The 16650-nt window shown below is 42.7% G+C and overlaps 1 protein-coding gene across 1 annotated transcript; it reads right to left on the bottom strand.

Moving 5' to 3' along the window:
- Positions 1-7321: 7321 nt before the first annotated feature.
- Positions 7322-16242, bottom strand: e2f1 (E2F transcription factor 1). The gene is made up of 7 exons (XM_017723014.2): positions 14695-16242; positions 13245-13344; positions 12708-12909; positions 11631-11783; positions 11415-11529; positions 9520-9733; positions 7322-7922 (listed from the first exon to the last, which is right to left on the bottom strand). Exons 1-7 carry the CDS (start codon positions 14941-14943, stop codon positions 7666-7668), a joined length of 1290 nt encoding a protein of 429 aa, XP_017578503.1. The 5' UTR covers positions 14944-16242; the 3' UTR covers positions 7322-7665.
- Positions 16243-16650: the final 408 nt, after the last annotated feature.

Genomic DNA, 16650 nt, shown 5'->3' with positions numbered 1-16650 from the left:
TACTACTCCGCGCTCAGTCCAGTATTACTCCGCACTCAGTACAGTACTACTCCGCACTCAGTCCAGCATTACTCCACACTCAGTACAGTACTACTCTGCACTCAGTCCAGTATTACTCCGCACTCAGTCCAGTACTACTCTGCACTCAGTCCAGTACTACTCCGCACTCAGTCCAGTACTACTCTGCACTCAGTCCAGTACTACTCCGCACTCAGTCCAGTATTACTCCGCACTCAGTCCAGTACTACTCTGCACTCAGTCCAGTACTACTCCGCACTCAGTCCAGTACTACTCTGCACTCAGTCCAGTACTACTCCGCACTCAGTCCAGTACTACTCTGCACTCAGTCCAGTACTACTCCGCACTCAGTCCAGTACTACTCTGCACTCAGTCCAGTACTACTCCGCACTCAGTCCAGCATTACTCCGCACTCAGTCCAGTATTACTCCGCACTCAGTCCAGTATTACTCCAGTACTACTCTGCACTCAGTCCAGTATTACTCCGCACTCAGTCCAGTACTACTCTGCACTCAGTCCAGTACTACTCCGCACTCAGTCCAGTACTACTCCGCACTCAGTCCAGTACTACTCTGCACTCAGTCCAGTACTACTCCGCACTCAGTCCAGCATTACTCCGCACTCAGTCCAGCATTACTCCACACTCAGTACAGTACTACTCCGCACTCAGTCCAGTATTACTCCGCGCTCAGTCCAGTACTACTCCGCGCTCAGTCCAGTATTACTCCGCACTCAGTACAGTACTACTCCGCACTCAGTCCAGCATTACTCCACACTCAGTACAGTACTACTCTGCACTCAGTCCAGTATTACTCCGCACTCAGTCCAGTACTACTCTGCACTCAGTCCAGTACTACTCCGCACTCAGTCCAGTACTACTCTGCACTCAGTCCAGTACTACTCCGCACTCAGTCCAGCATTACTCCGCACTCAGTCCAGCATTACTCCACACTCAGTCCAGTATTACTCCGCGCTCAGTCCAGCATTACTCCACACTCAGTACAGTATTACTCCGCACTCAGTACAGTATTACTCCGCACTCAGTACAGTACTACTCCGCACTCAGTCCAGTATTACTCCGCACTCAGTCCAGTATTACTCCGCACTCAGTCCAGCATTACTCCACACTCAGTACAGTACTACTCCGCACTCAGTCCAGTATTACTCCGCACTCAGTCCAGTATTACTCCGCACTCAGTCCAGCATTACTCCGCACTCAGTCCAGTACTACTCCGCGCTCAGTCCAGTATTACTCCGCACTCAGTCCAGTATTACTCCAGTATTACTCCGCGCTCAGTCCAGTATTACTCCACACTCAGTCCAGTATTACTCCGCGCTCAGTCCAGTATTACTCCGCACTCAGTCCAGTATTACTCCGCACTCAGTCCAGTATTACTCCGCGCTCAGTCCAGTACTACTCCGCACTCAGTCCAGTATTACTCCGCACTCAGTCCAGTATTACTCCGCGCTCAGTCCAGTACTACTCCGCACTCAGTCCAGTATTACTCCGCACTCAGTCCAGTATTACTCCCCACTCAGTCCAGTATTACTCCGCGCTCAGTCCAGTAATACTCCGCGCTCGGTCCCGTATTACTCCGCGTTCCGTCCAGTATTACTCCGCACTCAGTCCAGTATTACTCCAGTATTACTCCGCGCTCAGTCCAGTATTACTCCAGTATTACTCCACGCTCAGTCCAGTATTACTCCGCGCTCAGTCCAGTATTACTCCAGTATTACTCCGCACTCAGTCCAGTATTACTCCAGTATTACTCTGCGCTCAGTCCAGTATTACTCCGCGCTCAGTCCAGTATTACTCCGCGCTCAGTCCAGTATTACTCTGCGCTCAGTCCAGTATTACTCCAGTATTACTCCGCACTCAGTCCAGTATTACTCCAGTATTACTCCGCGCTCAGTCCAGTATTACTCCAGTATTACTCCGCACTCAGTCCAGTATTACTCCGCGCTCAGTCCAGTATTACTCCGCACTCAGTCCGGTATTACTCCAGTATTACTCCGCGCTCAGTCCAGTATTACTCCGCACTCAGTCCAGTATTACTCCAGTATTACTCCGCGCTCAGTCCAGTATTACTCCGCACTCAGTCCAGTATTACTCCAGTATTACTCCGCACTCAGTCCAGTATTACTCCAGTATTACTCCGCGCTCAGTCCAGTATTACTCTGCGCTCAGTCCAGTATTACTCCGCACTCAGTCCGGTATTACTCCAGTATTACTCCGCGCTCAGTCCAGTATTACTCCAGTATTACTCCGCGCTCAGTCCAGTATTACTCTGCGCTCAGTCCAGTATTACTCCGCGCTCAGTCCAGTATTACGTACTAGTCTTTCTGTCTCTGTAATGAACTGCGATTAACTGTCAGTTCAAGTTTGAATTTTGAGTCATTTTGAACCATTTCTATTGGTCCTCTCATCATATTTTGACACAGTGTCTGAGAAAATAAACCATAATTATGAGATTCTAAGTCAGATTATGAGGCAGGATTTTTTTATGAGATAGCAATTCATAATTATGAGATACGTAGTCATGATACACGACCTCATTATTGAGATACTAAGACATAATTATGAGACAGTATCTCATTATTATGAAATAGTAAGTCATAATTATGAGAAAGTAAATCATAATTATGATATACCAAGTCATAATTTGACAGGATCTCATTACTATAAAATAGCAAGTCATAATTATTACATTGTTATTATATTAGATATACTATAACACAATTACTATATTAATGTAATATTATATTACATTATTACATTATATTACATTATGACTTGGTATCTCATAATTATGTCATAATTATGAAATAGTAAGTCATAATGAGAAAGTAAATCATGAGATACTATGAGATAGTAAGTCATAATTATGAGATACTAAGTCATGATCTCATTATTACAAAATAGTGCATTTACATATAACATATAACAATTACTATATTAATGTAATATTATGTTACATTATATTACATTATGACTTGGTATCTCACAATTGTCATAATGAATAATTTCTCATAATGAGAAAGTAAATCATGAGATACTAAGTCATATTTATGAGATAGTAAGTCATTATTAATAGTCTTAATAGTAAGTCATAATTATGAGACAGGAGTTGTGTTTGCTCCCAACTGAATGCATTAATTGGGGTGGGCTGCATGTAAATGATATGTAAATGAGGTGCTAGTAGGCTGGCGCTTGATTTCATGCACTGAAGCCGATTCTTCATTTGCTAAAAATCTCCACTTTTCTCCCCACGTCCTAGCAAAGGTTTAAGGATGAGATACAGAGCCGTTCACACAACATTAAAGGCGGTTAATCAGAGCTTTTACACACAAAACTGTGGGGTAACCTATGACGGTCGTCATAATACCCACCTCTAACGTAATGTAAGCAGAAAGTTCATCATACTTTTCACACTGTGTCACCATCCATGTGCAAAACACTACAGAGCCAAGCAATGGGGGAGACAACTGATTTATTTGTGATGTTGCAAAACAGAAACATGTAGGAGTTTCTAACAGGCAGTGAATAAACATGAATCAAATGCTTGGTGCTTGGGTTTCATATCCAAGCTGTAAATTGCACAGAAAAAAGGCATTTGGTTTATCCACAACACCGTTCAGCAGAGCAGATCATGTGAATGCCGAACACTGAATATTCAAACCTGAAGCCTTTTATTGTTTGAGTTCTGAGTGAAACGGTGCATTTAAGGCTGTAATTTCATGATCAATGAACATTCATTCAACAACACATGCAGCAAACTTAAATCAACCAATGAGAAGACGGAAAAGTCCCGACACTTAAAGGGCAACTCCACTGATTTCACCAAATCCCTGCGTAATGAAATGAAATGTAAATATAATGTAAATACATTTTTTCCAGAGTGGTTTGTTGTGAAATGCTCTGCTCTAGAGAAACTGACCGAGTCAGAATAGTTCACTGTGGTGGTGATAGGAACCAGACGTCTAAGTGTTCAATGCCTCTAAAACTTCCTTCACAGAAAGTTATAACAATGAAACACTGCCCGATGTCTGAGATCATTTTGAGATGGAGTAAAATGTATTTTAAGCAATTCATGGCAGAAAAAGGGGTGGTTGGTTAGTGCAGTGGGTAACATCTCTGCCTTCTATGTTGTAGACTGGGGTTCAATCCCCACCTTAAGCTATCCCAATAAGGGTCCTTGGGCAAGACTCCTAACACCGCCTTCGCCTACCTGCATAAAAATAATCAAATTATAAGTCGCTCTGGAGAAGAGCGACAGCCAAATGCCGTAAATGTAAAAACATGCAGGGCATTGTAAGAAAAAATTACTTCCATTTAAAAAAAAACATTTTTAAAATTTGCCCCAAAGTAACATTGTTGCGCAAGAACATTATTTTTGTTTTCCAATTTTTCTCTTCTATTTTTCTTTTTTTCCTAACTAGAAAACCTCAGTTACCCTTTGCGTTGTGTTAAAATGTCACAATAAATTGATCTAAAAGTTTGAAAATTACCTGAAGATATCAAAGACAACACTTTTGGTTCAACAACGACAACATATATAACTCAAGATGCATATAGGTTCACTGGTCACTTTGGAAGGTAAATAAAATGGCTATATTTGTGTTGTAGACATTATGACCCCTGGTTCCCATCAGCACCACTGTCGGTAAGTTTGTCTACAATGAACTATTTCACATCAAACCACGGTGAATGGCGTAACAACTGAATTGACGCTGAATTTTTTTTAAATCTGCCCTTTTCATCCCGACCAACAAGGTAAAATTATCCAGAAGACAGTTTAACCAGCAAAACCTCCCAAAAAAAAAAAAAAAAAAAAAAAAAAAAAAAGAAAAAGAAAAAGAAAAAATTCCATATAGCTTCACACAAACAAACCCCAATTCAATTTTTTCCACTTAGCAAATTTTACATTGTCCATTTCTATAGTACAGCTATATTAACCCAAATACAACAGTCACTCTCACTCAAGCACACGCACACAAATACATCCAGGTGTAGGCAAAAGTTTGGGCGCCTCCGGCCAAACTACTACGGGGAGCACATTTTAATATACAACTAAACTGTTTATGTGCTGACTGAGCATATTGGGAAAAAATAAAGGGTAAAACGTGACCCGTACGAGACTCGTCCAATATGTTGAACTCAGCACACAGAAACTGTGCAGTACAATTTGCAGAAACGTGTCATTTTTAAGCGTCTTCACTTCAGCAAAGCATGTCGTTTGGCCTGGGGCGCCCAAACTTTTGCACACAACTGTTCATAAGCTGCCTTCCAAAAGAACAATTCAGGGGTTCAGGGCCCAGACTAATTTACATACAGGCGGGTCCCTCGCACACGGTCACTTCATACTCGCGTACGAAGTAAATAGCTTATTACAAATTCTAACGTAGCTCAGAATCTCTACTGGACAACATAATTTACGTGTCTACAAGGAGCTGGAGACTAAGGGCTATCCTCACAGACCCAGCTTAAGCCTAATACTAGAACTTTCAATGGCAAGTCACCGTTCGCAATGGAGTTTAGACTAGACTAGGCTTCATCCACGTCTGTGAAACCAGCCGTGAAGCATCAAAACTGGTTACAAGTGTGTTTTTGCTTTTAAAGCCACTGTTTGTTTTGGAACTGGACACTGAAAATGTCCGATTTTGTAGAAATGACCCTTGATCTGTTCAATGAACGCATGAGCCAACAGGCCTTGTTGGTTGTCGCAAACCTAAAAATCCATTTGTGTATATAAACCAGGAGAATAGTAGCTTTCTACAACGTCTTCAGAGAAGCCGGAGGTACGATTAGTTTGGCGTAGAGGAGATATATAAGATCTAGCACATATAATTACACTTGAACCTATTCAGCTTGTGAAAAGAAACTAGGAAAAACAGTCCGAACACAAAAATCGCCTTTCTGGTCTCAAACGTGAGACATTCTTGAAAAAGAGCTCCTGTCGAAACAACTGCGGTACCCGAAAACAAACAGAAACAATCCAATAAATATAAAGCAATAATAAAATTCTTTTTTTCCAAGACTGTACAAAACAAACAAGGTTTTGAATTATAATTCAAAACGGTATTTGTGAGAGATTAAAGTGGGGGGGGGGGGGGGTTATGACCACCCACATCAGTTTGTATGGTGCAATATATTAGTAGAGCGCTAACTTCGACAGCACGCTGGCCATAAAAACGAAAAACGCAGACAAGCCAAAAACCACAAAACCCAGAACCAACACGTCCGTCATTTCTAAAAAAAAGCAAGACAGAACATTGTGATGATGGCAAACTGGAGATCAGACCTTCCAGTGTGCAGAGTTTGTAGCCTGAAAGATTGCAGACGTTTAAAAAAAAGGGAAAGAAAAAGGAAAAATAAAAAAACAACCACACGTTCCCTCAGTGAATACTGGGCGTGGAGAAATGTGACGGTGACCATGTAAAGACATCCGCTAACCTTGCCAGCGATAACCTGGAACTTGTAGTTCTTTTTGCTGCAGCATTAAAAAAAAGGACTACAACTGATTATCCAGCGTTATGAACACCCAACCAAGGCCCCCCACAGACATGCTGTACACACACGAACGCAGATCTAAACACAAACCACCCTCCTGAATTCCTGAACGTACAAGTGGTCTACTCTGTATTCTCTACTCTCCTGAGCGCACAATCCCACCAGACCTCGTCAGTTACGATTCAAATATACAACGTAGCACAAAATCCCTCGACTTTACACCCACATTAAAATTCCAACAATTTAAAAAGAGAGAGAGAAAAAAAAAAGAGATTATAGTTTTCTATAAATAAATTAAGCGGCCATCTAAAGCTTCTAAAGAAACTGGAGCTTTAAGACGACCCAAGTGCTGATAAAACGTGTTTATGGCAGTAGCCCTTATAACATGATGAAGCAGGTGCGTTAAAGCCGCCGCACTTGTTTCTCTTCACGGAGAGAGAGGCACTGCGCGTGGCTTGTAAACAGGGCTGCATGATATAGAACTTAAAAGCAATCGCGGTATTGAAGGTGCAGAAGGCTGCAGGACACAAATAAGCTGTGTGATGTCAGCACCCTGACGAATCACAGTGCCGAGCAAGTTATAAGGGCTGGACGTCTTATGGAACATCTCATTATGATGTTTCCGATTAATCCTGCAATTCAATTCAAACGCGATTATTTTTATTTTTAAGTTAAGCTCCAGGCCTTTTTCCCCCAAGAAGACCAGTGCATTCATTTTCCCATTGTTAAGTCCAAAGCACTTAAAACGTGCTAAGACAACTCTGAATGATATCAGATGTCTTGGTTTTTTTAAACTGCAGCTCATGAAAATTTGAAAAACTGCACTTTCAAATTGTGATTTTGACATAAAAACGATAAACCATTCCGCCCTATGATCTACTGTGTGTATATTGATGAACGGTATGTATTCATGTGATAAATCAAGTGCAAATCCTTTTGCTCATGTTACATCATGATCGTGATATAATCGCAATACAGAATCTCATCTATATGGTGCAGCCCTACTTGTACAGAGCGCCTGAGGCATCCACAAGGACGCAAGTGCTTAAGTAAAGAGAGCAAGTGCACTCTAGCGCACAACAAAGCCACAGTTTATCTGCACCATCTCTCTCTTTCGGCCCTTCTCGCTCCTTCTCTCAGAATTCCAGCGGGCCCAGGTCAGTGAAGTCGCAGTCAAACAGTTCGCTGATGCCCTCGTGCTCCTCTAACCCGAAGTGGTAGTCGGGGCTGTGGGGCGGAGATAAGCTGATGAAGCTGTCTATCGGCAGGCCGAAAGCTTCCCCGACCGCACCGCTGGAGACGGGGCGCTCCAGCAGGAAGTCCGACGAGCCCAGCACAGGGAGATCGAAATCAGGCATCTCACAAATATCAGAAAACGTGTCCAGGAACGACTCTGAGGGAAAGTCAGGGAACAAGAACAAGAGTTAGTGCATGTGTATGTGAAAGAAGCAGAGAAAGTCCTTTGAGGTTATGGGCGGTGTTTTTGTTGACGAACACGGATACATTGGCAAAAATACATCAACATACTTTCAAAACATTTTCAAACATTAATGAGGACGACTCATGCTACGTTCAGTTGCGCAGTGTTTTAGAAATACTGATGATATCCATGATATACTCAGGAAAACACCCTGACATAGTATGATAGATATGAGTGACTAACAATGTTTACATGTAGAGTAGACTAGCCAGATGGAGGCCATGTGGGATACAGTTTCTATCCGATTGAACGAGGTGGGTAATCCTGTAAACAATCTGTTAAATAGAAGAATAATAACCATGTAAACACCTGAATCCGATTACATTCCCAGTCGGAAAGTTTAAGTACGTTCTGCACATGTTCGTCACGTCTTAGCCAAAGATTATAACGTTCATCATGGTGGGAGAAGAAACTGGTCTGGAAACTGGAACAAAGTTTATGCTCCGATCTTTAAAAGACGGCGGTGGGACGGACGTCCAGCTCATGCGTCTCAGAACACGACGTCTTCCTCTCGGCCTTCTTTAATAAAGGACACGTGAAGGACGTTTTCCTGAGCCTGACATCATTTTAAAGCAGTTAAAAAACAGAAGCACTGCTCACTGCTGCTCATCTCACTCTGACTGGACTCACGTGATGCTTGTTGTCATGGTAACGTCTACACTAAGTGGTTCTCCATGCATGCATGTCACTTTGGATCTGATTACTTGTAGTGAGCATGCAAACTGAGATTTTCCATCGGAGCGTTGAGTAGAGTGACACTGTGGCACTGTGGGTCACTCACTGTGAATTTGCCATGTAAAGAGTAGCTGCTGTGCTCAAATGACGTAGAAAAGTAATAAAATACACAAAAACATTACAGATGTGCATATATTTATATTGTTGCTGTCACACAAATATCTTGTATCCCTGCTTTTGTCGTTTTTTTAATTATTTGCATAATTTGAGAACTCCAGCTCTCTTCTGCACTGTGTTCAAATTTAATGATGAACAATATTTTCTACCTGAAACGATCATCCACAAAAACCAGCAAGGCAACCCCTACATGGAATCACGGATGTCCTAAAGTTTAGATCCTTGTTCTTGCTTAACTGAATGATGTGTTTAGGTTGTTAATGGTGCAACTTAGTGTTTTATGTATGGCTGGTTTCTGTGGATACGTCCCACCTGGCTGTTGGCCAGGACTGAAATACGGGGTTGGCCAAAAAAATTAAACAAATAAGTAAAATTGTGATGAGAGAGTTAACAAGTTGTCACTTTGACAATATTTCGTCCCCGTCTTGATGCTTCACTGTGCATGTGCACATGCCTGTGGTCATTACCGGTGTGGGCAGTGGCTGATAAAATGTGCTCATGCAGATCCTCCCAGTCCCACTAATGACACGGGTCACTTACAAACACAAACACCTGGAACTGAGCAATAAAGCTTACAGTGTAAACGTGGCCTAAAGCGAAAGTCACGTTGTTTAAGCTCTTTTTGCGAAGGCAGATTATGCCGCTGTAATCCACTCACCAGACTCGTTACCCAGAGGAAGCGGCGAGGCACTTGGAAGAGTCGATGGAGTTGACGCTGCTTCCTGTCCGGTTGAGGTAGTCTGAAGAGGGCTGTGACTGGACGACTTGGCAGGACTACAATCTGTTACAGGACTACAAACCCCAGAGCTGTCTTCTGGACACAGGAAGACATCGATGGGGCCATTGGCGCTTTTCAGCGAGATCTGATAGCCCTGCGGACCCAAGGAAGCAATAAAGGATCAGCACAATCGATACAGATTGAGTAAGCAGGCTTATAACGCACCAGGGCAGAGCCAGGCAAGATACAGAACTAATATAGGTCCAAACAGCACTTTACAGGCTCATTCTCAGTGCTATCCTTTAAAACAATAACATTTACATTTCATGACTTGAAGTATGTTTTTCAATCGAAATATTGCCGTTTTTATTTGTAATAATAGTTTAGCTGGTTTAATGAATGGAAAACCAAGTTTATACCACATCACTATCCCAATGGTTCAACTTTAAATTCAACATTTAAGTTCAATTTTTATCGCAATCTTCAAACGGGTGACCATAAACCTCACTGGGGAAGCAGTTTCAGGGTTTCATACTAATTTTTATGTTATAGAAATGAGCTAAAGCAATTAGTTAGCCTATTATCTCTGTTTATGACTCAGTTTTGTGGCAGCTAATTGAGTGACAGAGGACGCTCAGCTTATATAACTCGATGCCATTCAACTGTTAAAACGGCAGACAAAGAAAAACATTATGTAAGGATTTTTGTTAAAAGAAGGCGCAGCTTCACTTACGAGAACAAAAAAAAACAAGCTATAATGTGTGTATGAACTGCTGCAGCTGTAAGATTTCACAAGAGGTTTTTGGATCATTTAAAACGTCTTTATGTATTACTGCTACAGACGCTGTAGCTGTTTAGGTCCCAAGCAGTTGCCATGTTATCGAAGATGGTTGTTCAGGTGTTGCTAGGTTGTTGCTGTGGCATCCGGGAGGATTGTAAAGGTGCTGGTAGGCTGTTGCTTTGTGTGTATATAAGAAGGAAAAAAACGGAGTCAGTGGAGCCAAATCTTTTTTCCAAGGAATTCTGGGTCATTTTTGTTGGTCCTTTCATCATGAAATGTACACACAATGTATAGGAAAATGGGTACTTTCAAATTATGTAAAAAAACTGAAAAACAACAAAAATGGAGAGATATATAAATATAAATATATATATACACACACACACACACACACACACACACACACACACACACACACACACACATACATTGTGACCACAGAGCAGCACAGCACAGGGCAAGTGATTAAAAACTATTTTAAGTTTTCATTTTTAGCCATTTTTGCTCTTTCATTGGGTACCTGCTTTCACTGAGTACCAGGCAGTCCTGTTTTTGACATAACGAGGGAAATAGGAAGAGGCCAGGCCCCCCTTAAAACGGCTCTGGCACAACCCAAGTTACAAAATGGTCTTTTGTATGTTGCATGTAATGACACATCTCCAAATGTCCAAATCTTACAGCGCAGCTTTAACACCCACTTCTCTTTGTGTTCGTGTTGTTTGCTCTAACTTAGCACTGCCTCGAACATTTCTTTCTTTCTTTTCTCTTCTTTAGTCTTTCAAACAAAAGGAGCAATGCTGTGAAATTGTAGGGGGGAGTGTGGCTGCGTTCACATGATCTTTTTACAGCATAATTTGACGTCCACTGTTCAGTAAATTCTCCTGTTTTTAATAAAATGTTTAGTTTGAAGTGATAAATGCCTTTAACTCTGATTCTGATGGCGTCTAAATGGTTCATAAAAGGTTTCTGGATCCTCACTAAGGAGGCCAATACCAACATAACGAGCAAACTCAAGTATTAGAATTATTACAAACTAAAAGTGCTTTCTAAATACCTGACTGGGCTCTGAGACGGTCATCTGCGTCTCCGGAGGGGCCCTGATCACCATGACGATTTGATCCGGAGGGTCCACCGTGTTCCGCAGGTCCTGACACCTCACGTAGCCCAGCGTGGCTTTGTGTTAAAGACAATAGCGCACAAAGAGACTTCGAGACTTTACGGGCTTCTCAACCACCCCACACAAACACGCACTCACATCCAGAAAGGATATTTCTTGTTGTTGGAGTCCTCAGTGAGGAGCCTGAGCTGCAGGTTGCACTTGCTGATGAGTTCATCCAGTTTATCTTCAGCCTCAGACAGTTCAGACACTTCCCTCTGCAGCTCCTGATTCCGCGCCACCGACGCGCCGTCAATACGGTTCCCACTGAAACGAGAACAGAGAAAAATGGCTTTGAAACAAAGACACACCAGGGCGGCATTTCAAGCTTTGAAACTCCTCCTCTTCTTTCTTCATTTCTTTTACTGGTGCCTTCTTTCATTTTCTTTCTGTTTCTTCTTGTAATGCGGTTAATACATGGGGTGGGTTGTGTGCAATCTATTTTAATAACTTTTTAAAATTGATTCTCCATCTTTTTCCTCCTTTTTTTTTCTTAGAATTTTCTCTTGACTGCTTTCTTTCTTTTCGCTTTATTCCCTTTCCCTTTATTTTCTTTGCTGTTCCTTTTTTTCTCCTCTTCTTTGCCTTTTTCTCTTCCTCTTTCCTTGTGTATAAGTGTACTGAACGCTTTAATAAGCTGACGACTGAAACATTAACATATCAACAACAACTTTCTTCACCACTCCTTATTTTTGCCTTATTATAAAACGTATGATATCAAAAGGTCCCTGTATTGCTGTAAAGCGAGTGATGAATTCTGTAAATTGTTACATTCCTATTTTTAAGTGATCTTACTCTGATCTCTGAGCTACACTGCTTTGTCTGCTTTGGGCAAAAGTCAAATTGTAAGCAAACCTATTTAATCCCCTCAGGGTGTTTTTGCGGGTAAAAAAACTCAGTCAGTAAAAAGGAAGAAGAACTTTTTGTTTTCAAAGAAGTGGAGTGATATTTTGTGAGGCTGAAGGCTGAAGAACCACGTTTGGCCCCAGATTCCTGGATATTTTTAAAGATAATTCAGAAGTGCACCATAATAATCGAACCATACTAAACTGAGGTGAAGCTAGAACTGAATGGAGACCTGAATTATACTAAACCAGTACAATCAAACTGAACCACACCGGTTTTATAACGCAGCTGGTAAAGAGCCATGACTGAACAGAACCGCTGAGAATGCAGACGGACGTCACTCACAGCCACTGAATGTGGTTCTTTGACTTCTTGGAGATCAGGTGGATGCCCTCCAGGACGTTAGTGATGTCATAGATACGACGTTTCTGGACTTCCAGTACTTGCGAAGCCCAGTTCAGGTCCACCACCCCGTCAGAAGACTGGGCCAGCAGGTCCAGAAAGCGCTTGGTGGTGAGATTGAGTGACGTGTCATAGCGAGACTTCTCTGTGGTCAGTTTAGGGAGAAGAGAGAAAAAGAGATCAAATTAATTAATTTCTTAATGAATTAAGCCTGTGACACTGATATTACAGCATTACTACCAAACTGCTGCTATGGTAAAAGTGTAGAGCAGCTCTGTAAACCGTCTGAAGTTGTCATTACTTTTAGAGTCTGTGGTTTGTGTTTATGTGTCCAATTCTGAAATGTGTCTAATCCACTCAGACCAGCGCAACACACGCTAACAGACCCCCACCACGTCAGTGTTACTGCAGTGCTGAGAATGATCCACCAGCCAAATGATTCCTTATGAGGTCTAGTTTGCTGCAGAAAGATATGCTTACCTCTGGGAGCAGGTGTGGCTGGGGGGGCTGGAGTTTGGGAGGGTGGTCCGTTACTGCTCAGGTACTGGTGATCGCTGTCTAAATCCAACTTCCTCTTCACCTGGAGTAAAAGTGAAGGTACTATTGGTAGTAGTAGTCATTACCGCTATAATACCATACATAGTGCTACAACATGTAATACATAACTGGAGGATTATATATGACCCTCAGTGTCCACTCTTACACTGGAGAACTCTGCTGATAGTCAGTTTTCACCACCTGTGCCTTCTCTGAACTTTTACTACAACTGCTACTTCTAATACCAGTGCTACTATTACTAGTACTAAAACTGCTAGTAATAGAAACATGTTTAGTACTAGTAATAGCGCTAATGGTAGTAGAAGCAGCATATTTAGTACTAGTAATAGCACTAATGGTAGAAGAAGAAGCATATTTAGTACTAGTAATAGCACTAATGGTAGAAGAAGAAGCATATTTAGTACTAGTAATAGCACTAATGGTAGAAGAAGAAGCATATTTAGTACTAGTAATAGCACTAATGGTAGTAGAAGCAGCATATTTAGTACTAGTAATAGCACTAATGGTAGTAGAAGCAGCATATTTAGTACTAGTAATAGCACTAATGGTAGAAGAAGAAGCATATTTAGTACTAGTAATAGCACTAATGGTAGAAGAAGAAGCATATTTAGTACTAGTAATAGCACTAATGGTAGTAGAAGAAGCATATTTAGTACTAGTAATAGCACTAATGGTAGTAGAAGAAGCATATTTAGTACTAGTAATAGCACTAATGGTAGTAGAAGCAGCATATTTAGTACTAGTAATAGCACTAATGGTAGAAGAAGAAGCATATTTAGTACTAGTAATAGCACTAATGGTAGTAGAAGAAGCATATTACAATATTTTATTACAGTACTAATAGTAGTAGCAGCAGTTCTAGTACTAAAAACAGTTTTAGTAGTAGTAGAGGCAGTTGTAACAGCAATAACAGCATTAGTACCAGTAGCAGGTGTCATAGTACGAGTAATAACAGCACTAGTTATAGCAGAAGCAGTTATAGTACTGGTACTAACAGCACTAGTAGTAGCACTTTTAAAACTAGTAATAACAGTATTATTATTAGAAGCAAGTGCTGTATTACTAGTAATAACAGCACTAGTGGTAGTAGTAATAACAGCACTAGTGGTAGTAGTAATAACAGCACTAGTGGTAGTAGTAATGACAGCATTAGTAGTAGTTGTAGTTTTAGTAAAATTAATAGCAGCATTATTATTACTAATATTAGCAGTTGCAGTGCTAGTAATAACAGCACTAGTAGTAGCAGTTGTGCTAATATTAACACTAATACTACAATAATAAGACTAATACTAATAATAACACTAGTACTAATAATAATAATGTAAAACAGCATTAATGATTCTATAGTCACTGAGCAGTTGTTGAGCTGTACCGGTGGTCGTCCCAGCGCGGGTCTGCGGGTCTCCTGCACGGGGGCAGGGGTGGTGCTCGGCGTGGCGAACAGCAGGATGTCCCCGCCGGCAGGGTGGGCCGCGGCAGGGTGGAGGTCCACACTGCTGGGGGTGGAGATGATCACAATCTGGTGCTCGGCGCTCAGGTCGATGCTGCCGCTGTTCAGCAGCGACTCGAAGTCGGCCAGCAGGTCCTCGGACGTGTGGCCCGATATGAAGGTCTCTGCCATGCTGGCATTAAAGGGGGGCTGCGTGTTGATAAGCGCGGGGTGTTTCTGTCCAACTCGCTCAGACGAGGCTTCGCCGAGCTGCTGCGGGCGAAAACGCGCTGAAGGAAGTGAGAACGCCGTCCTCGGCCATTCTCACACGGGCAAACCACTGAGACGGGAGCAGCTAACAGCGCTTAACAGAGAAACGTCCCGGAGGAGACCAGCGCGCCGACACGGGGCTCCTTCATTCATGTGAAGTTACTGGACCAGCTGAGCTCCCCAAGCTAACCTGGCTAACCTAACTGGGTCACGGAGCGCAAACAGCCCAGACCACAGAACTACAGCGCTTCCTGCGAGAGGACAGCGGGGGAATCCGCTAAGCGGCTAAGAGCCCGTCGTGCGCTGCTATACACGTTAAAGCGGGATCGCAATCCTGAAAACTGCACTTATAACCCAGAGCAGCCTTTTGTTTGGGCAAACAGCGGCTGAGCGCACAGCGGACAGAGCCGCGGCTGAAGGCAAACTCCTCCAAACACGCGCCACAGAAGCCTAGAAGTTATGAAATATAAACAGACCAGTAAGGCTTGTCCGCATTACCGGCCCGGGCGAGCCTTGTTCCAGCTTTAGGCCCTCACCGCAGCTCCAGGCAGCCTAGCTTAGCTGCACGGCTAGCTGATAAAGGAGCCCCACTCAGGCCAAAGGTTTCACACTCAGTCAAACTTCGGCACATTTCCACCAAACTTTTCCCTCGGAAGGCGCTATTAGGAGCAGAATGAACGGACGCCTGAGTGAAGGAAAGAAGAAAAGTTTCATCTTCTGGCGGCCGTTAGTTTCTCTTTCAGCCCCGCGAGCGAAAAAAAAACCAAAACAAAACAAAACAAACTCAGTCAGGAAGCTTCTCTGTTCAGCAGCACAATAATCCCGCCATCCAGCCGCTCGTCTCCGAAATAAAGCCTCCAGCTGTCGCTCTGAGAGCCGCTCTGCCCGCAGGTTGGCCGCTCGGTCGCCGTCCGCTCCCCGAAATGACCTTCTTTGTTGCTGCTGTCGTTTTCGCTGTTGTTGTTTTTTTTTGTCTCAGCTGATCGGCTCCAGCTTTTTACGCGCCAAATCTTTTTTGCCGCGAAAACTGGCACGTGCCGAAACCCAGCCAGACGATTGGCCCAGAACGTCCCCGCACGTCACGGTTCCCTTGGTCTCTGATTGGCCGCCGCACTCGTTCGCTTCCAGTGGAAACTGTCATCTACGCTCGAAAAGACGGTTCTTCGCGGGTTCCTTAGCAAAGGCAGCGCTTAAACGGTTCTGCGGACTTCGGACTGGGACAGTGTGTTGTATGTGGCTCCATATGGCACCAAAAAGGGTTCTTCTACTGTTACAAGCTCGACGTAATAACAACGGCAGAACCCTTTTTTGGCGCTAAATGGAACCGTTTTCAAAACAAAACATACAGCACGTTCTCCATCCGTCTGAAGAACCATTTCACCATCCAGAAAACCGTGTAAGCGTGAAATGGTTCTATACAGACCTCATGGCTCTAAACATAAGCATTGCCTTTACTATAGAACCCTTGAAGAACCAACTCTTTGCACCGCAAATAGTTCTGTCAGCGCTATTTGATGTTAATAAACAAACATACAACCCGTAATTACATGTTTATAACATTCAGAACCTCTCTTTTTCTAACCGGGGTGCTTCTGTCCTTCTGCAGGAAGTGTTTTGTAAAATGTCCAA

The sequence above is a fragment of the Pygocentrus nattereri genome, chromosome 9 (assembly GCF_015220715.1).
Source record: "Pygocentrus nattereri isolate fPygNat1 chromosome 9, fPygNat1.pri, whole genome shotgun sequence".
Lineage (NCBI taxonomy): Eukaryota > Metazoa > Chordata > Actinopteri > Characiformes > Serrasalmidae > Pygocentrus > Pygocentrus nattereri.
The sequence above is the reverse complement of the archived record's forward strand: the minus strand, read 5'-3'. Positions and strand labels throughout refer to the sequence as shown.

Coding starts and splice junctions, on each gene's coding strand:
- e2f1 (XM_017723014.2), bottom strand. CDS start 14,943: ATGGCAGAGACCTTCATATCGGGCCACACGTCCGAGGACCTGCTGGCC. Junction 11,784..12,707: donor AAGAACCACATTCAGTGGCT/GTGAGTGACGTC, acceptor TTCTCGTTTCAG/TGGGAACCGTATTGACGGCG. Junction 11,530..11,630: donor GAGGACTCCAACAACAAGAA/ATATCCTTTCTG, acceptor ACACAAAGCCAC/GCTGGGCTACGTGAGGTGTC.